Source organism: Toxorhynchites rutilus, chromosome 3 (assembly GCF_029784135.1).
Source record: "Toxorhynchites rutilus septentrionalis strain SRP chromosome 3, ASM2978413v1, whole genome shotgun sequence".
Lineage (NCBI taxonomy): Eukaryota > Metazoa > Arthropoda > Insecta > Diptera > Culicidae > Toxorhynchites > Toxorhynchites rutilus.
The window spans coordinates 274,806,397-274,825,744 of NC_073746.1; the positions used below are offsets into that span (position 1 = coordinate 274,806,397).

The following is a 19,348-nucleotide window of genomic DNA, read 5'->3' on the forward strand; positions in this document are numbered from 1 at the left end:
ACAAATAGCGTCGTTATGGCCTCGTTGAAAATGAAAGAGCACGTGTTTTATCATACACATGAGATGGTAGAAGTGTCACTTACCACTGGTGAACTATGTTCAACTCTGCTTCCTAGTTGACTAGACAGATTGGAAAGTGGGACTATTGGAGCTGGTGCTTCTAAAACGGATCTTGATGACGACGGTGGGGTTTCTGTGAAATATATTGAAGTAATGTAATAGAAAAGCATTTCACTAATTTATTTATTTATTTAACTATTTATCAACAGGTTGACATTGAACCCTAATGATACTAACTACTTAACTAATTGTCTTAACCTAATAACGTTTGAGCTTGTCTAAGACGATTTTTTATTCTGTTCCTTGATATATGAAAATCGATGTTTTCAAAATGGCGATTGAATGTTCGAGCCATGCTAGCAACAGGCTCATGGTGAGAGTAATTAGTTCGTGCAGTTGGAAGGCGGAGAAATTCGTGGTTACGCAGATTTCTCCTTCTGACGTTGAAATTAATGCAACTTAACAATCCAGAACAGTCGATGTTGGCTTGGATGAGATCGTAAACGAAAACAACTCTAGCTGTGTTACGTCGCACGCATAACTGATCCAAACCCAGGAGCTTACAACGATCTTCATATCTTGGAAGGTTTTGAGGGTCATTCCAATGGAGACGACGCAGTGCATAACGGACAAATTTACGCTGCACAGACTCCACTCTTTGTATGTTATTGTGGTAATATGGAGCCCAGACGACCGAAGCGTACTCCAAAATCGAGCGAACCAGAGAGCAATATAAAACCTTAAGGCATTGTATGTCCGTAAAGTGTTTAGTAGTGCGGAAAATGAATCCAAGAGCCTTGGAAGCCTTTGAGACTGCGTATGCGATATGTTCGCTGAACGTGATCTTCGAATCTAAAATAATTCCCAGGTCTTTTATACATGTGACTCTGTTGAGTATCGATCCGAAAAGCTCATAATCGTTCTGTATCGTTGTGTGTTTGCGAGAAAAAAAGATGACAGAGCATTTTGATGAGTTCAGCGACATACAATTTGCTTCACACCAGCTGGCAAAGATTTCTAACTGTCGCTGTAGAAAAGTCGCATCATCACGGTTATTTACACGCACGAAGAGTTTGAAGTCATCAGCATATGAATTTATTTATTTACCATCTTTGGTCACAGACCACACAGACTATTTAGACATTCTTAATTCTATCTTTAAAAACTAGTCTACTTATGTTGAAATCAAAAATATCGTGCACATCGTTAAAAAGCCTACAGCATCTATCTAGCGGATTGTTATATCCGTATGTAGTACGGTGCCCTTGAACTCTGAGAAAGGAAGTGCTTCGGAGTTGGCGGTTCGGAACGTGAATATTAATATTTTGCAGTATGCTGCCGCAGTCGATGTTGTTGCTTAGTACGTCGTAGATGAACAGCCTTTGCAGAAAACTACGCCGGCTCGACAGAGTTTGGAGTCCGATGAGCGCGCATCGATGTTCGTAAGGCGGTAGATTGTCGGGATTTGTCCATGGGAGCCGCCGTAATGCACTTCTTATAAAACGTTTCTGGATTTTTTCGATACGTGTTACGTGCACACTGTGATACGGGGCCCAGATCTGCACTCCATACTCTAATACGCTGCGAACCAGAGAACAGTACAGTGACTTCATGGCATGTACGTCGTCAAATTGCGCTGTATTTCTTCTCAGGAAGCCAAGCATGGAGTTTGCTTTAGTGACTGTCATCGATATGTGCTCGTTGAATCTCAATTTCCTGTCTAAAAGTAGCCCAAGGTCCTTGATAGAGCATACTCTCACAAGCGGTGACTCATTCATCGAATATTCGAACGTGACCGGTGTTCGACTTCGGCTGAAGGTGATGATTTTGCATTTGGCTGGGTTTGCCAACATTCCGTTCATCTTACACCACGATGACAAGCGTTCAATATCAGCTTGCAGAGCCAGGCAATCAACCGTCGTCTTGATAATGCGGTAGAGTTTTAGGTCATCTGCATACAAGAGCTTGCAGCAGCTTAGGTGGTCGCATACATCGTTTAAAAAAAGTATAAAGATGAGAGGACCAAGGTGACTACCCTGAGGAACCCCGGACGGTAGTTGAAACGCATTCGATGTGGCATCGTGAACCTTCACGAAAGCTTTCCTGGACGAAAGGTACGATTCTATCCAGCGAACAATCCACGAAGGAAGACCGAGGCGGCTCAGTTTTGTGATAGCGAGACCATGCGGAACTTTGTCGAACGCCTTGGAGAAATCGATATACACGGCATCAACTTGACGACGCTTCTCGATGGCACCAACCAGAGTGTTAGTGAAGGTCATCAGATTGGTAATGGTGGAGCGTTTCTTCATAAACCCGTGCTGAAATTCCGAGATTAACGATCGGACTGCCGTGTACAGCTTATCGTGTAGCAGTCTTTCCAGGACTTTCGCCAAACAGTCCAGTATCGAGATTGGACGGTAGTTTTCCACGCTGTGAATGTTTCCAGATTTGAAGATCGGGGTTATGGATGCTAGCTTCCATGACTCAGGAAAGACGCCGTCAAGAAGTGATCGATTGAAAATAAACTTCACAGGGATGGTCAATGATGCAGCACAATTCCTAATGAAGGAAGGTGGAATTCGATCCGGACCAGGACCTTTCGAGGCGTCAACAGAAGAGAGGGCTTTGAAAATATCGTCGTGGCTGAAGGTGATTTGCTGTAGACGAATATCAAAACTCGGCAAGTTATCGATGTATTCCTGCGGAGTCGGAGCCTGATCGACTTCGTAAACGGTTCGGAAGAATTCCGCAGAGATTAGCAGAGCTAGCAGCGTCAGAGGAGCTTTGACTACAGTATGTAACGTCCACTGGAATACGTGCAGAGCCTTTTCGGGAATTTACGAAATTCCAGAAAGATGATGGATTTATCTTGAAACTACTCTGCAAATTGTCAATGTACTGCCGAAAGCTAAGTTCATGTAAACCACTATACTCGGCTTCAGCCGACTGTACAGCAGTTTTATTAGCAGCTGTTTTGGAGCGGAAATAACGTTTCCGAGCTTTTCGCAGACGGTTACGCAGATTACGGAGTTCGGAATTCCACCATGGTTGTGTGAAATTTAGGGAAGGCTTACATCTTTTAACAGGAACGGTGTCTTGAATTATTTGATATATGTTGTCGTAGAAGGCAGAGACGGCTGCATCAATGTCAGAGAGGTCAAGAAGCTCTGTCCAATTCAACGAGCCGATTCGCTCGTTGATAGCGTTAAAGTCACACCGTGCAAAGTCATACTCACTGCGAGCTGCTGGAACACCGGGCGGGCGGATCTGGCCAGGCGAATGGACGTCAAGTTTTAAAAGTAACGGCTTATGATGATCGTCGATTTTTAAAATAGCAGATGGTGGATCAAACAGCTCAATACCGTCTGAATAGCTAACGAATACCAGGTCAAGTAACTTGCCATTCACATTGACTAGATCGTTGATTTGCTTGAGTCCAACGGACAAAATGGACTCGACAAGAGCAAGTTCTTGTTCAGACGATGCATTGAGTGGCAACAGGCCGTTGATGTCTTCTTCGAAATTCCACACTAGATTTGGTAGGTTATAATCACCCACGACGATAGTTGAATCATGAGGCTTTGCCATATCTATAAGTTGTTGCACAGACTCGGCGTGTTTGGTATAAATATCCAGATGGCTGTTGGGACGAATATAGATGCAGCATAGGAAGAGCGATCGATGTAGAAGAACAATTTGTACGGCAATTTGTTCAAGGTTCTCACTGTCTAACAGATGCACAGATTTGCAATTAAGTCTGGGATTGACAGCAATCAAAACGCCGCCGCCGCGTTGAAATGAGCTGGTGCGAGAGTTCCGATCACAACGATAGATTGTATAGTTAGCTGCCAACTCGGTATTCGCAATGTCGGAATGAAGCCACGTTTCGGTGAAAATTACCACGTCGAAATCACAGGAGAGCAACGAGTGAAGCAAAGCGTTCGTTTTAGTACGTAAACCACGGACGTTTTGATAATAAATGGTCAAGAAATCACGAGTGCTGATTGAGGTTGGCAGAATTGTTACGTCGACGTTGCTCCCGGGTCGGCTATTGGCACAGGTTTCCAAAAATGCCGTGTGGAGGTGCCATTGTCCACGAATTCGCGAAATTCAATTCCTTGCGGCCAAGTAGAGGGGTCCATTGCCTTCATCTTCAGGTTTTGGTTGATTCCCAACTTAAACGACACAAACGTCAACGTGGTTGACGGTCGGCCCCTTGGAATAAGCGATTTTGCCACTACATCATCCGTCTGCAGACATTCCTTGGCGAGGTTTTGGATCTCCACTTCAGAAACTTCGGGTGAAATTTTCGAAAGATACAACCAAAATCTGTTATCTGATCTTTCTGTGGCTGCGATAGTTGCTCCGTTCGCCATCAAACCTGTACCACGAAACATTTTCGTTGGCCGTTCAGGTCGTTCGAAAGCTTCATACATTTGAGAACAGAATTGACATCGTTCAAATATAGTACGAAAATCAATGGTCCTAGATGACTTCCTTGTGGAACGCCTGATGTTACGTCGAAAGGGGAGTATATGAAGTCACCTATTTTGACGCTCATTGTTCGACCAGTCAAATATGATTCCAACCAATGCAGTAGTGGTCCATTGAACCCGATGCGATGCAGCTTAGCAATTGTAATTTGGTGATTGATCTTGTCAAAAGCAGCTGAGGAGTCCGTGTATATAGCGTCGACTTGGGATCTGGATTCTAGCGTTTTTGAAATGAATGATGTGTAAAGCAACAAATTCGTGGACGTGGAACGTTTAGGTACGAATCCATGTTGCTCCTCCGCTATGTAATTTTTACATGCATGGTGCATGAAATCGAGTAAAATTGCCTCAAACAGCTTGGACATAGCACATAAGCAAGCAATTCCACGATAATTTTTCACATTTCTCTTGCAGCCTTTTTTATATACAGGGAATACAAATGATTGTTTCCAAGCTTTGGGAAAAATTCCGGATTGAATAGAGGTGTTGAATAAAGTTGATAATGGCAGAGAAAGACTAGCAGAGCAGCGTTTCAAGATTATGGATGGAATTCCATCAGGCCCACAGTTTGATGATGCTTTCAGTTTTGAGCAAACGTTGAGAACAGTCATTGCATCAATGATTGGATGAGGACCAATTTCAGGTAAAACTGGCGTGTTTTCAACTGCCCTTTGGATGAGAATGTCGCTGATTGAATTATCAACAAAAACACGGCTAAATTGCCGACGGAATAAATCACTAATGCTAGGAATCGTAGAGGCTTCTTCCTGTTCATAAGTCATAACAGATGGCAACCCTGACTCGTTTCTCTGTAGATTTATGTGTTTCCAGAAGCATTTTGGATTAAGCTTCAGTTTACGTTGTACTTGACTTTGGTGTTCGCCGAAGAGCCTCTTATTCAAGATTCTATAGTTTTTACTTGCGGTAACATAGCGAGATTTCCACAAATCATTGCGGTATCTCGAGAATCTTCTTAATACAGCTTTCTTAATAGTCTTCAGGCGTCGTAGGCTGGAATTGGACCATGGTGGGTGGACAGGAACTTTCTTTCGTTTCTTCGGAACAAATTGGTCTATAGCATATAAAAGTACATGAGAAAGATTCGCAGCAGTTGCATCAACATCCTGTTGAATCAACAGTTCATCCCAGTTCAAAGCGTTGAGGAAATGGTTCATCGATGTGAAGTCGGCGTACTGATAACTATAATAAAATGATTCTGCAGTATTCGTGAAATTGGTTGTATTGGACTTGATGAACGACACGAGAAGTGGAGGATGATGCCGACACGTTTTTACAAGTGCGGCGGGAGCTCTAGCAACAATTATTTTGGATAACAATTCATTACTTACGAAGCACAGATCAAGAAATCGGTTATTATCGTTGGAAATATCATTAATCTGACATAACCCTGCAGTAGAATACTCATCAAGCAATTTCGTAGCTGTCACGCTAATTGTGGAACGAGATAAATCAGGAAATAAATCAGCTTGTGTTCCTTTAGACCAAGCAATACCTGGCAGATTAAAATCTCCAAGTATGATAATGTTATCAGTCAGTTTCATGCGGGATGTAATCCAGGTGAGTGAAGTTATATGACGGTTGATAATTTCAGGATCGTTGATCAGATTCGGTGGGAAGTAAACGACACAGATGAAAGAAGTTTGATTTGCGGATGATACTTCAACCCATATCTGCTCTAAATTTGAATAATTTGGAGGTTGTAATTCACGAGATTTTAAATCCGAACGAATGGCAAGAAGCACACCACCACCTGTGCGTTTGTTGCTATTCGTTAACGACCTGTCACGTCGGTATACATCATAGGTTGGTCCAAAAATTTGCTGCGATATAGTGTTTTCGTTGAGCCAGGTTTCAGTGAAAGCATAAGCATCATAAGATGTGTCTGAGCATGCAAGATGATACTCGATGATTCGTGTGTTCATCCCACCAACATTTTGGTAATACACTAGTAGTGGCTTATTTACACGAACGAGGTTCACACTCGTCTCGGCGAAGCTCTTTGATAGAGGCTGCTTATTTGTAATGACTCTTGTATGACAGGAGGTTGCATTTGAATTGGAGTGTTGTTCGGATATCTTTGAGATTCGTAGGGTTGTTGTTGTGGTAAAGTTGCGGCGAGTTCGCACTGGTGGTCGATCTAAAAAAGGAGATATCGAAACACCGTTCGGCCAGAAGTTTTTTGAATTAACCGGGCCTTCCAATGACTCATGTACATTCAATTTGAATGATACAAAAGATAAAGGTCTATTATCCTGGTTCTGGCGCATTAATTTATGGCACTTGATGAGGGAGGAATCGCAATTGCATTTTCCAGAAATGTATCGTACGATGTTCTCGGATTCTTCGTTAGGCAGGAAACGTGTTACGTAAAACCATTTAGCTGGTTTTGCTGGAGGAGCGATGGACAGCATTGGAATGGATGGCGAAAAAGCGTTGCGAACGAAGTAAGTCCTATCTTTTTGTGAGTTTACTGTACTAACTATCGGCATCGCAGTACTTGCCGATTCTGTTACAGTATGACGATCCATCGATGTTGCGATTGATGATGGAATAGCTGAGCAAGTAGTCGTTGACTGAGACCGTGGAAATGTTGTTTCTGCGCTTATAATGTCAGGATGATGGTCGAGTACAGGTCCTCTATTGAAATTTCTTTGCCGTGAAGGTGTGGGGCGAGCTGCTGATGTTGTTGATGTCTGCAGTTGTGAATCACTAATCAGTGGTGTAGTAACATAACCGGCTTCGGCCGGACATATACTTGTATGAACATTACCTGTGAGAAAAGATGATGTAACTGGCACAGGTGGATAGCTTCTGAGATTGCTAGTGGTGTAGCGAACTGTAGAACCGCTAGCTGAAGGTGTAGGTGGCGATGTTCTTTGTAATTGAGGCGATGCAATTTCAGGATTCATAGCATTATTTTGACTCGTCTGATTGTTGAAGGATGACACAGTGAGTCTGAATTGCCAGACCGAGTAATCGGAACAAGTTGAGTCAGGTTGATTAAATCGGATGTATCCACAGACGCATCGACTCTTGTTTTTTTTCTCGATTCTACCAGATGTCACGCGTGAAGAGGAGAAACTGCTAGTACGGTTCCTTTTTTTATTGTTGTTCGTCTGGACAAGATTATTTGTATCGTCGACGAAGGAGTTGAAAACTTTGCTAAACTCAAGTTGCATATCGTTTATTTCTTCTTCAAATGTGCGTGCATCATTCGAAGCACCAATTCTGGGAGCGTGGTTGCAGCAACTTGAACGAGGAATGTTTTGCCCATAAGCGCGGCACAACGAGCAAGTCACATCGATCTGGACGTTGATAAGTCGAACGATAGAAGAAAGGCGTTCGGAAATAAGTTCAAATGCTGAGGCTAGTTGATCTGCACAGTCCTTGGTGTTATGGCAAGACGGACACAGCCATACAGCACCAGAGCAGTCACGGATCATTTTGATTTGATTCCCCGAGACACCAGCACACTTCGCGTGGAACGATTTATCGCATTTCCAGCATGCGATTTTACTGCTGCGAGCAGATGCCGTAAAACACGGATTAGCTTCACATCTTCTAGCCATAGTTGCGAAAGAGGTTCAAAGGTTGATGTGGAGAACAGATCACAAAGGAAACCTTTATTATTGTTCCCGATTCGAGTGCGTTAATGGCACTGTGTATTGTACGAAGTTGAGCAGATGATATTCCACAAAAACTATAATTTGCAGGATTCAGAGCATAGATTACAGCAATATATCACTATCGTCGTATTCGCGATCGTCGAGTTGTTAAATTGCACAGCGAGTGTATCAATATGTAGTTGTTTACACGGTAGAAATAATTTTGAAAACGGGAGCGTAATAAAAACAAACCAAACTTTATTGACAGACATACAGCTGTCTAACTAAGAAAATATAAAGCAAGAACAACGAGCGAAAACTCACCAAAGTTCACATGGCCGTTCCGGGCGCAGTCCTGGTTCGGCGGCCAAAGTTTGTCGCTGCTGCTCGTTTCCATGCCATCGTCCGCTATACGGATACTGCTAAAGCGTTTCTGTGGTGCGCTGTTACCGCTATTGGCGACATCGGCCGCACATTTTTTCGTCCCGTTTTGTGTTTCAACAGCCTCCACCTCTGCTGCATCACCTTCGCTGGGTGGGGGGATGCTTATCGCGATGGAATCTTCTCGGGTTAGGCTCCCGGGAGGAGAAACGATAGACGCTGCAAGGACTGCATCACGCGGCCGCTTTCGCGACATTCTTTTTCTCGGGAAAGTTGGAGCCTCCAGATGCTCGGAATGCCGCTGTGGATGTCACACTCACACGCTTTTTTTATCCCGTTCTATTGACCTGCAGAAGAAGACAAAAAAGAGCCCGTTGTGATTCGAAGGCAAATAAAATACGGTGATAGACATTCGTTTGCCATTTTCAGCATTTTTTTCTAAATATTCTATTATTATTTTTTGAAATGAATCATTATTTAAATGGAGTTCATTCATCATAAACAATACGAATTCACTTTTTGTCAACTAAACCATTCCAAAATGTGAATATTGCTTGGACACTCGTTTAACCGCAGTACAAATCTGCGGGAATTGTATATTATATATAATTATATATTCCTGCATAATTATGGTAACATAATAAATGTTTTTGAAAATTAAGTTCGGAGTGTTTAATTTATGAGGTATAGAAAGATGTGCGGTGTTCAAGGTAGGTTCTATTGATGATAACCAATAATTTTATGGGAAAAATAAAAAAATTAGGATCTAACATTTACAATGCGTTTGTTTTCGTTCTTATTCCGTCTCTCCGAATAGAAAGTTGACTTGAAAAATATGTTTACCTATGCAAAAGTATATTAAAAGTGCATTGCAACGTAACAAACAAGTGTTAAAACGGCAAAAATAGATTGTCTGTCCGCGCCTTCGAAGGAGACGAAATACAATTAACCGCCGGTAACGAAGCTTAAAATAAGTGTTTTGAGAACAACCAAAATGTTTACATTTTATTTTAAGCTGCTCCCTCGCTCTGCTCTCGTTTTCTTCTTATCTGAATTAAGACGATTTTCGCCGCTAGCCTGCATATTCATTTCTCTCGTGTTGAAATTGACCTTTTTCGCAGACCCCTTATCAGACTTGCAGCTCATCACAAGCTGTAATGCTCATCCGCTGTGAAAAATTGGCTCAGATCAAGCAATTGACCCTTTCCTACGTAGCTAAGCCAGCACATTCCTCCACCCTGCAGAACTCCCATCGCCAATAGGACTCAGTCCCACAAATTACCGTTAACTAAGTTCACTGATTGCAGCCGGTCGTACGATTACGTTCGCCAAGTCTTCACACGTGAATGAATCAATTTGGCCAATTTAGTTCGGTGCGGAAATTGTCCACTTACACAATCGTGCGCCAATCTGTCACGAACTACTTAACGTCGGCGGCTGTCATTGAGACATGTGGAATGCGCCGTACGGAATTCGCTGAGAACCAATCGGATGTTCCTGAGCTTGTTTTGACGTTAACCGATAAGAGACACGCGCACATGCTTTCTCATATAATACAAGTTTAGGATCATTTTTGGGGGTTGCGCTGCTCTTATTGTTATCATTGATGAACTTTTGGAGGTCTGCTACTGATAGCAATGCTACACTGCGTTCGGATGTAGATGTTTGAATGAGTCTACTCTTGTTACTTTACGCGGTGCGAATGTACTCAAATTTGAGCCTCTACTGTTAAAGGTTGGACACGTAAACATCCGGACAAAAATCTTGGCATGATCTCTTCGTACATGGTCCTTCAACTATTGAACGAATTAACCAGTGTTTCCCAATTGGCCATAGCTCCAAAGTATTGGCCGGATTCATCTACAGCAGGGGTTCTCAAACTATTTTGGGCAATAGACCTCTTTTTCAGAATTAAGTCATACCTCTGACCCCAATTTTTTGAAACAAAAATCTATCTCTAGTTTTTGTCTTCATCATCAAAAATTCTTACTAATTTAAAGACTTTGCGGTTGGTTAACCTGTTATAAGGCCGTAACAACTATATTGCCACCCACGAACATTTTTTCCGCACTTGGAATATTAATACTCCAATTTTTTAGGGCTGCTTAAAATGTACGACACTGATCTGGGAGTCATTTTTAAATGTAAAAGCTCGATTTCAGTGCGCAATATATCTGAAAAATAGGCTGAAAAGCCAACATTGCGCAATTCTCTAGATTCCTGATTAATTGGCCGAATCATTTCTCAGTAGAATGGTTAAATGTTTTTTGTAATATTTCGTCACTTTTACTTCCATTTTTGGAAGAATATCGAGAGTGAGTATTGAACTCATGACCTTTAGCGTGAGAGGTATGGATCCGGTTTGATGTTTTCTTCTGATGGGTCCAGCATGGTCAAATTCATCCTAACCAATTGAACTTGATGCATTACATTAGTCTTAAATTTATTGAGCCGATCAACAGATATTTTTCCATCGTTTACGTACTCCTGATTAAGAAGTTCAGCCATTGTCCCAACCTATACATTGGGGTGCCAATGAAAATGGTCATCTCGAATTTCGAAAAGTTACATCATAATACATGTTCACCACCTCGAAAAAACACCCAGTAGCGCAAAACGCCACAAAAAACTAAGTCCCAGAGTATCGATTTTTGACAAAAAAATTTCGAGATGACACTAGATCTCAACGTTTCATGCAATTTTAGGACATTTAGCATCAAAAAAAAAATTTCGAAAACCTCGATTTCCTTTACTCCCCCATAGGGTAATTTTTCGGTTTAAAAAAAAACTCAAACTTTGACCGCTTTGCGCCACTCTCCCTTAAATCCGATTGAGATGATATGTTGCATAGGGTGTTTTTTGGGATGGTGAACATTTTGTATAGGGTAACTTTTTGAAATTTTAGGGTCGATTTTTTCCATACATTCATTGGCACCCTACTACACATATTCCAAGCTCTCCTAATTTTGTTGATCAAATGCAACTTTATTCAGATCTTTTAGCGTTTGCATAAACTCATTTGTGAAGAAAATACCCAATGCTGTGCTGAAAAGTTGAATGTATGTCGTAGCTCGAATGAAGAATCGTTAGGGAATAGCCTGTTCATGTTGTTAATCACTTTCGGTATGTATGACAAAAATGTCAAATAAATATTAGTCTTCAACTTTGGCGTTCTCAACATGATTAATATGTTTCACAAACCCAAAGTAGATGCAGAGTGGTTCATATCTGTCAAGCACTCTTTGCACCACTGCTTTCAGTGAAAGCCATCTAGTCGCGAATGGATGCAGCAATTTCAGGGGTTTTGATTCGAGAATTTCCTGAATCTCATGACACATACTAGTCTGCAAGGGACTAGGGATTGTCAACCGGTTTTACCGTTACCGGTTTTACCGGTAATAACGGGTAATTTTTCATTACCGAGTAACCGATAATTTTACAAACCAATAATCGGTAATGCCACTTTGAAATATTCCTCGAGAATCAAAATAAGATCGAAAAAACCAACTGGCAGTGTTGCGCCGATTCTACGACCTTCGAGTTTCAGTTCAAAAATCGCTGCTCGATCTGAAAACGAGTCCCAGAATAAGCTTCAGCGACGAATAACTGACAGCGATAAAGGAATTGGTAGTATCAGTTCTGGTCGCTGTTGAACTGCTATGCCGGAAGAACGGCACCCTTTATGGAGCTGACGTCGGAACGCTATTTATGCTAGAACAGCTATCGGAGCAACCATCAGAAATTTCGGAGCAGCTGCTCGAAGTCCTGATTGAAAGGATTGCAGAAAAACGTTTCGTATATGCAGATTTGTTCGCGTATATGAATAATCATTTTGCTCGTGGTCGTGACACGATCAATGATGACTTCGGCATCTTCTATCAAACGTCACAGACTACATTGATCAAGCAGGCATTTGAAATCGATCGTGACTTCATGAAATTTGGCGATGATGGTATTGATTCAGTAGTTGGACAACGGTGCGAAAATCCACTGGACGATGCAGAACCTACAGAACAGTTGAGCATCAAGGAAACACTTAAACGATGATTGCAGCATACAAGGGTATCAACGTCCAGCCCAAGCGCAACGTCTATAAACGGATTGATGAAAACCCTCAGACAAAAGTTTTCGAACAGAGGGCATCAGAGGTAAATACATGGCAATAGTATTCGATGCTCTTCGTACTATACGCCCAACATCATTGGACTCTGAACGTGCGTTTTCCTCTTCTGGAAATTTCGTTAATGAGAATCGATCTAGATTAGGGGCTGCCCACATACCACGTGGACAACTTTAGGGGGGGGGGGTCGGTGGGTAGGGTGTACGCGAATGACCACACTTGTCCACGGTGAGGGGGTAGGGGTTATGAACAATGTCCACGTGGACACGATTAATAAGTATAGTATAAATGAAATCTGAAATTTGAGACTTTGAGCTTTGAGACTAACTCACATAAAATCACTGATATCTCGGGATCAAATGGATTAGATACGCAAAAGTACGCATTACGCATTTCTCTTCATTTCTAATATATTTGCGTACTTTCATTGTGATACCCGCAATCCAACATTGCACAGCTGTAGTGTCAATCTCTTTCGATAGTTTGTCCTGAAGTTTTATCATCTGTGCAGTGTTCATAGCTATTGCATTTCTATTGGGCGGAATTGAGGACAATTGGGTTGATCTAGGTTCTTGTCGATTAAAATCAAACGAAAACAACCAAAAAGTCCATAAATATCCTGACTTTTGTTCCATCAGGGCAAATACCTTGCCAAATCACGAACTTACGAGCTGATTTACCCATGAATGTGAATTTAAAACTGCCAGGGACATCATCTAGGTAAGATTTTTTGGCCAGGAAACTGTCCGAAATCCATCTTTAAGTATGTTTTTAATAGGTAAGGTTCCGTCCACGTGGTATGTGGACAGTCGCTTAGAAAACGACAAAATTAACGTGATTTGTGTACTTAGGGATTGCTTTTTTTTTATTCTTTATTTGAGAGGCTTTCAGCCTCCTGGGCTGGTTCGCCTGCTTAACCAACAAACTAAGTAGCAAAAACTTGCAAAATGTTTTCTTGTAAACTAATCATTATCAATATAAGCCGTTTCTTCAAGAAAATGGTTTATTTCGAAGTATTTTTACCCGTAATTTACCGGTTTTACCGGTAATTAAATTTTCAATACCGAATAACCGGTTATTGAAATTTTGGCATTTTGGCATTTGGCAAATATTCAGTTATTGGTTGCCTGAAATATTTCTTCGACCTGGTCGATGTTTGCCATTGTTTGCCACTGTTGATAATAAAAGAGTGGCAAACAAAATAGTGTTCGTACAAATTTCAAACCAAACTTTATATGTTAAAAAGTGTCAATTATTTGACCTCCGGACAAACAGTGTACGGCTACCTCAAGGCTAGTGACTATTTCTTCGACAGATGCATGAGCAACAGGCAACAATATATGTTGCCTGTTGCTCATTGCTCCGGTGTGCAAGCCGCCTAAGTCACAGCATGCTTGAAGAAATCCTTCAATCTTTCAAGACACTTTGTGTCTTTACTACATACTTTGTAGAAACCAGCATGCTACCATGATTATTGGTGCTCTGCGAAAGCTAACTCAGTCTGGTCTCCCAATTCCTTTCGGTGAAATCAGTGATGATATTTTGAATAACTGTTTCAATAAAACTAACACAAACCAACTCAATTAAGTCAAATGTGATTGCAGATTTTTTTTTTAATTTGGAAAAATCTGGGCAAAGTGCGGAAAGTCTGGATTAGACAATGGACGGTCTGGATATCTAGATCCTTTACCAAAGTCTGGAAGAATCCAGACAAATCTGGAAATCTGTCAACGTTGGTTTAAATGGATGAAATTGACATCGTTTTCTCGTCAAAATTCAACAAAATAGATGTAGTTAAATTATATGAATATTAATTTTATTGTAAATATATTAATACAAATTACTCACAAATACTGGAGTAAGCAATTAATTTTTAAAAAAACATAAAAATCGCACGTTAATGATAAAAAATAACTAAAAAGCAGTGTTACGAGATGGACATGGTGACCTTCTTCCTATTTCTACTAATGTAATCTCTTGAATTACAGGTGTATACAAGTTCCAAAAAATTTCAGAACGCAAATGTCAAATGCACTCGCCGAATTTTTCATTTTATACGAACTTAAGGGCGCTGCTCTATTTGTTGAGTTTTTGAAAAGTACAATAATAATACTTTCTACTAGAAATCAAGTTGCATCATGTAACACAGCTTCTACTGTATCTTGAAAGTTTCGAACAAGAACTTGTGTTAATTAATGGGGGTCAATTTTAAGACCTCGTCGACCCCTAAAATCAATTTTCGTTCATATCGACCCCTGTGAAACCATTATCGACCACTTTGAGAACCCCTGATCTACAGCATTTTCGCTGTACCCTCGCTATACTTTCAAGAGGATAGACTGAAATGTTTCTAGCGTGCAGAATCGATTCACGATGCGCTTCTCCGGTGAAGCCACGGTATACAAATGAATATATCCTGACAACCAGGGCTCGGCATAGCCATATTCAACTGAGAATAGTCAGCGGACTATGAAGAAGTATTCAATTGGAAATGACTTTTGGCTTCTTCACGCAATTTATCCGTCAACATGACTCAATAGTCAGTCGGGCGTTTAGTCGCTATCTCCCTCTATGACTCGACTGTCCAATTTCATTCTTCCCCGTCGACTTCATTGCATTTTGAAGTGACTCCCCTTTAAATGGATTCGTTTCTCTATCTCATGTATCCCGTATGTATAAATCGATATTTAAATTTCAAGTGGTTTAATGGTGATTATATACTACAGGCGAGATAGATTTTTTATATCTTACACGAAAATTACTCACACAAACAAAATAGTGTGCAGTGTTGTGTTCAGAATCACTGACGAATTTGTAAATTTTGTTAGTATAAACCCGTTTTTCTCTATGTTTTTTTTCTATACATTTAGTGAAATATTGAAGGAAAAATATTTAAGGGGCTCAGAAGGAAAGGAGTGTAAGTGACTTGATCGATTTCTCTTCCTCAACTTTTTCTTTAGTTAATAACTCAACTGCAAAAACGTTCCAATTTGAGTTTGTTATAGAATCCGACAGATGAAGCTCTGACCTATCTTCCACATCATCAAATACAGCTGGGAATGTGTTTGCAGCTAATTTATGACCAGAAGAGAAAGTTCATGTTAAGAAATCGATGATGTCTTTTACACCCCTTTCATTTTGAGCCCCTCATTTATAAACTGCCTTAATGTAGGTGTTCAATCTTTAGTTATGGCAAAATAAAAACTAACAAATAAATAGAAAGTTTCATCAAATAACTTCTTTTAGTTATTTAAACTTTTCGATCCGATCTGATATAGTCAAATTTTCTTGTCTGGTTTATTGGAATTATCCTCATTCTTCAAACTTTTTTCTGCATTAAATTCACATTGCTTGGACACTTTAGATGAGAACTGCCAAAAAATTTCCCCGTAAAAAAAATATTTCCCGTCCGCAAAAGGCTAAACGACTAATATAGTGATAGCGTTACGCTAAGGCGACGCGTGGTCAAGTGAGCTACCTGTTCAATCATTGCAATTGTGCAAATTGTGATGACAGATATGAACATTTTTATTGCTTAACATTTATCTGTATCAAATTCCCGGTAGAGAATGCGACATTGTATTCATGTATTCATCTAATTTCATCATTTTTCACAATTTATAACGTCACTGTCATTCATAGTTTCACCAGATACATCAATTGCATCTTTGAGCGTACTGTCGAAAAGTTAATTTGCATTGAGCTCATTTATAGAAGCAAGGCAAGCCTTGACGCTACGCACATATTTTACTATGTCTAATTCCTTCGTTCGCAAAATTTGATAAATAACATCCGTATTTGCCAAAATTTGAGCAAGAATACAGTGTTTAACTGAACCATGAATGCGTGGAAATCTCTGGCTGTAGTACAAGTTTCAGCATCAATATTTTGAATTCCACCAGAGGTTCCGCTAAAAATTATGTTGTTTACAAATTGCTGGAATGCGGAATCCCTGGCGGCGATCAAGGTGTGTGTGTTTTGCAGAAAGCTTTGAGCCTCCAATGTCATTTTTACGCAAGGCGGCGCATTAGTAGTAGTGATTTCTTCATACATAGCTGACTGCGTTTGCTCTGTTGCACTTGAAGACAGGGCTCGGTAAAGCCATATTCAACTGAGTCGCCATTTAGTTGCTATCTCACTCTACCACTCAACTACCGTGTTTCATTCTTCACCGTCAAATGGACTTCAATGCATATTGAAGTGACTCCCCCCAAAATGAATTCGTTTCTCTCTCTCATGTACCACGTACGAAGTCTGTTCAAAAAGTATCGCGACTTTCGAATTTATGCGGGTTACGTATATTCGATTCTAGATTTTTTGTGGCATTCTGCTGGTACTCATGTCTCTCACTTATGCTGACAAGTACAGCTATTTTGAATGTTCAGTTAATTTTAGACAACTGCTTTTCTTACACGTGTTTTGGTTCATCTTCGATTTTTGCCTATTGTCTATGTCTAGAGAAATCCCTTCGTAGTGCTGAAGCAAAATCGGCTATGGCTATGGAAATGCTTAATTGAATGGGATAGAGTGGACAACTCTATCTAGAAGAGCTGTTCTAAAAGTATCACGATTTGTGTATACCCACGGATTACTTATATTCGATTTCAGTTGTTGACGCGCTCGGGCTTCCGGTACGCTTTGCGTCGTTTGCATCTTTTCGACCTTCCGAGAACATTTTTTCGAACTACGATAAACGTTGTTTTGCTCACCAGAAGTCACAATCAACATTCGGAATGTGTTCGCACACTTAATTTTGTTTTTCACACAAAATTTGATACAGATTCTTTGATCCTTTTTTGCAATAGGCAAAAATCGAAGATGAACCAAAACAAGTGTAAGAAAAGCAGTTGTCAAAAATTAACTGAACATTCAAAATAGCTGTACTTGTCAGCATAATTGGGAGATAATGCCACAAAGAATCGAATATACGTAAGCCGCGTAAATTCGAAAGTCGCCATACCTATTGAACAGACCTTGTATATACAGACTCGATTATATATGATTCGATCATACGCAATTTTAGACTCAATTATATACAGTCAAAAAAAATGTTTTCTTATAATTCAAATATGACTTATTTCAAGCGAAAAAAATAATTCTACGTTAAAGTGGAAGGTAATTGGCTATTATGAGTACAGTGGAGTGAAAATCGTGATTGTGGCAGATTCTAGTTGAAGATTCACCAGGAATTGTTTAAAATGATATTGCAACGAATTTTTGGATAAAACTAAGAATTATCCGGAATTTTGGACTCGATTATCCGGAGTATTTTATTTTTGATCTCGGAATAATTTGGATAATAATTCCATTTTAAATAGCTAATATAGGTATCAAATGAAAGGGCTTGACTAGTTGATCCTAAATGGTCACCACCACAAGATGGCGCTATATATATTTATTTCAAAACCCCTTCAATATTGGTATCAAATGAAAGGGCTTGACTAGTAGAACACAGTTATTTATGAAAAATGCAAATCCAAGATGGTGGCCACTACAAAATGGCGGTTTACATATTTTCTCAGAACCTCATCAATATGGGTATCAAATGAAAGGGCTCGACTGGTAGAAAACAGTACTTCATGAAAAATGTAAATCCAAGATGGCCGCAGTTCCCAAATAAACAATTACTTTTTAATAGTTTCAATGGTTTCACCGATGAAAGATTGACCGACGACCATATCAGGCATGCCACTAGCTACCTCCCCCGTTCTAGCCATACTCTGAGTAGATTCGACATCGATACTGAGATGATTTCAGGGTCATTCTCAAAGCTCAAAACGTCGTTCAACCCGGGACCCGACGGTATTCCTTCAGCTTTTCTCAAAACGCACATGAATGACCTATTGATCCCGCTGCTCCACATATTCCAACTTTCTGTAGCTACTGGTGTATTTCCGACCTGTTGGAAACTATCGCATATGTTCCCAATCCATAAAAAAGGAAATAGACGAGATGTTAACAATTATCGCGGCATCACTTCACTTTACGCTTTGGCAAAACTGTTCGAGCTCGTTATTTTGGAACTGCTAGAGCAAACCATACATAAGTACTGACCAACACGGATTCACGACGGTCCGCTCCACCACCACAAATTTATTGTGCCTCACCTCTTACATCACCGGCAGCATGTTGAAGCATACCCAAACAGATGCTATTTACACTGATCTGACTGCAGCCTTCGATAAATTGAACTACCGTATAGCTGTCGCCAAACTGGACTGGCTTGGGATTAATGGCAACCTTCTACAATGGTTCCAATCATATCTCACTGGCCGTCGACTAGCCGTCGTTATAGGTGATTGCCAATCCCCTTTTTTTGCTGCCTCGTCTGGCATACCACAAGGCCAGATGGTCCCTTGATATTTTTGATATACTTCGGCACGGAAATTGAGCGTGTCAGTGAAGTCAAGGGCCTGGGTGTCATTTTAGACATGCAACTCTCTTTCAAACCGCACATCACATTCATGGTCAATAAAGCATCCAGAACTCTGGGGTTCATCTTCAGGATTGCTAAAAATTTTACCGACATCTACTGTCTTAAGTCTCTCTACTGCTCCCTCACTCGCTCCATCTTAGAGTATGGTGCAGTTGTTTGGACTCCACACTACAACAACGGTGTCGAAAGGATCGAATCAGTTCAACGAAGGTTTATAAGATACGCTCTG

At 40.6% G+C, this 19,348-nt stretch overlaps 1 protein-coding gene across 1 annotated transcript in view; it reads right to left on the reverse strand.

Moving 5' to 3' along the window:
- Positions 1–19,348, reverse strand: part of LOC129776399 (choline-phosphate cytidylyltransferase B-like) — a 59,008-nt gene that overhangs the window by 32,862 nt on the left and 6,798 nt on the right. Inside the window, exons 2-3 of the mRNA XM_055782025.1 lie at positions 8,507–8,910; positions 84–193 (exon numbers count right to left, since the gene is read on the reverse strand). Coding sequence (XP_055638000.1) covers positions 84–193; positions 8,507–8,819 — 423 coding nt within the window. The 5' untranslated portion in view covers positions 8,820–8,910. The remainder of the gene's footprint in view (positions 1–83; positions 194–8,506; positions 8,911–19,348) is intronic.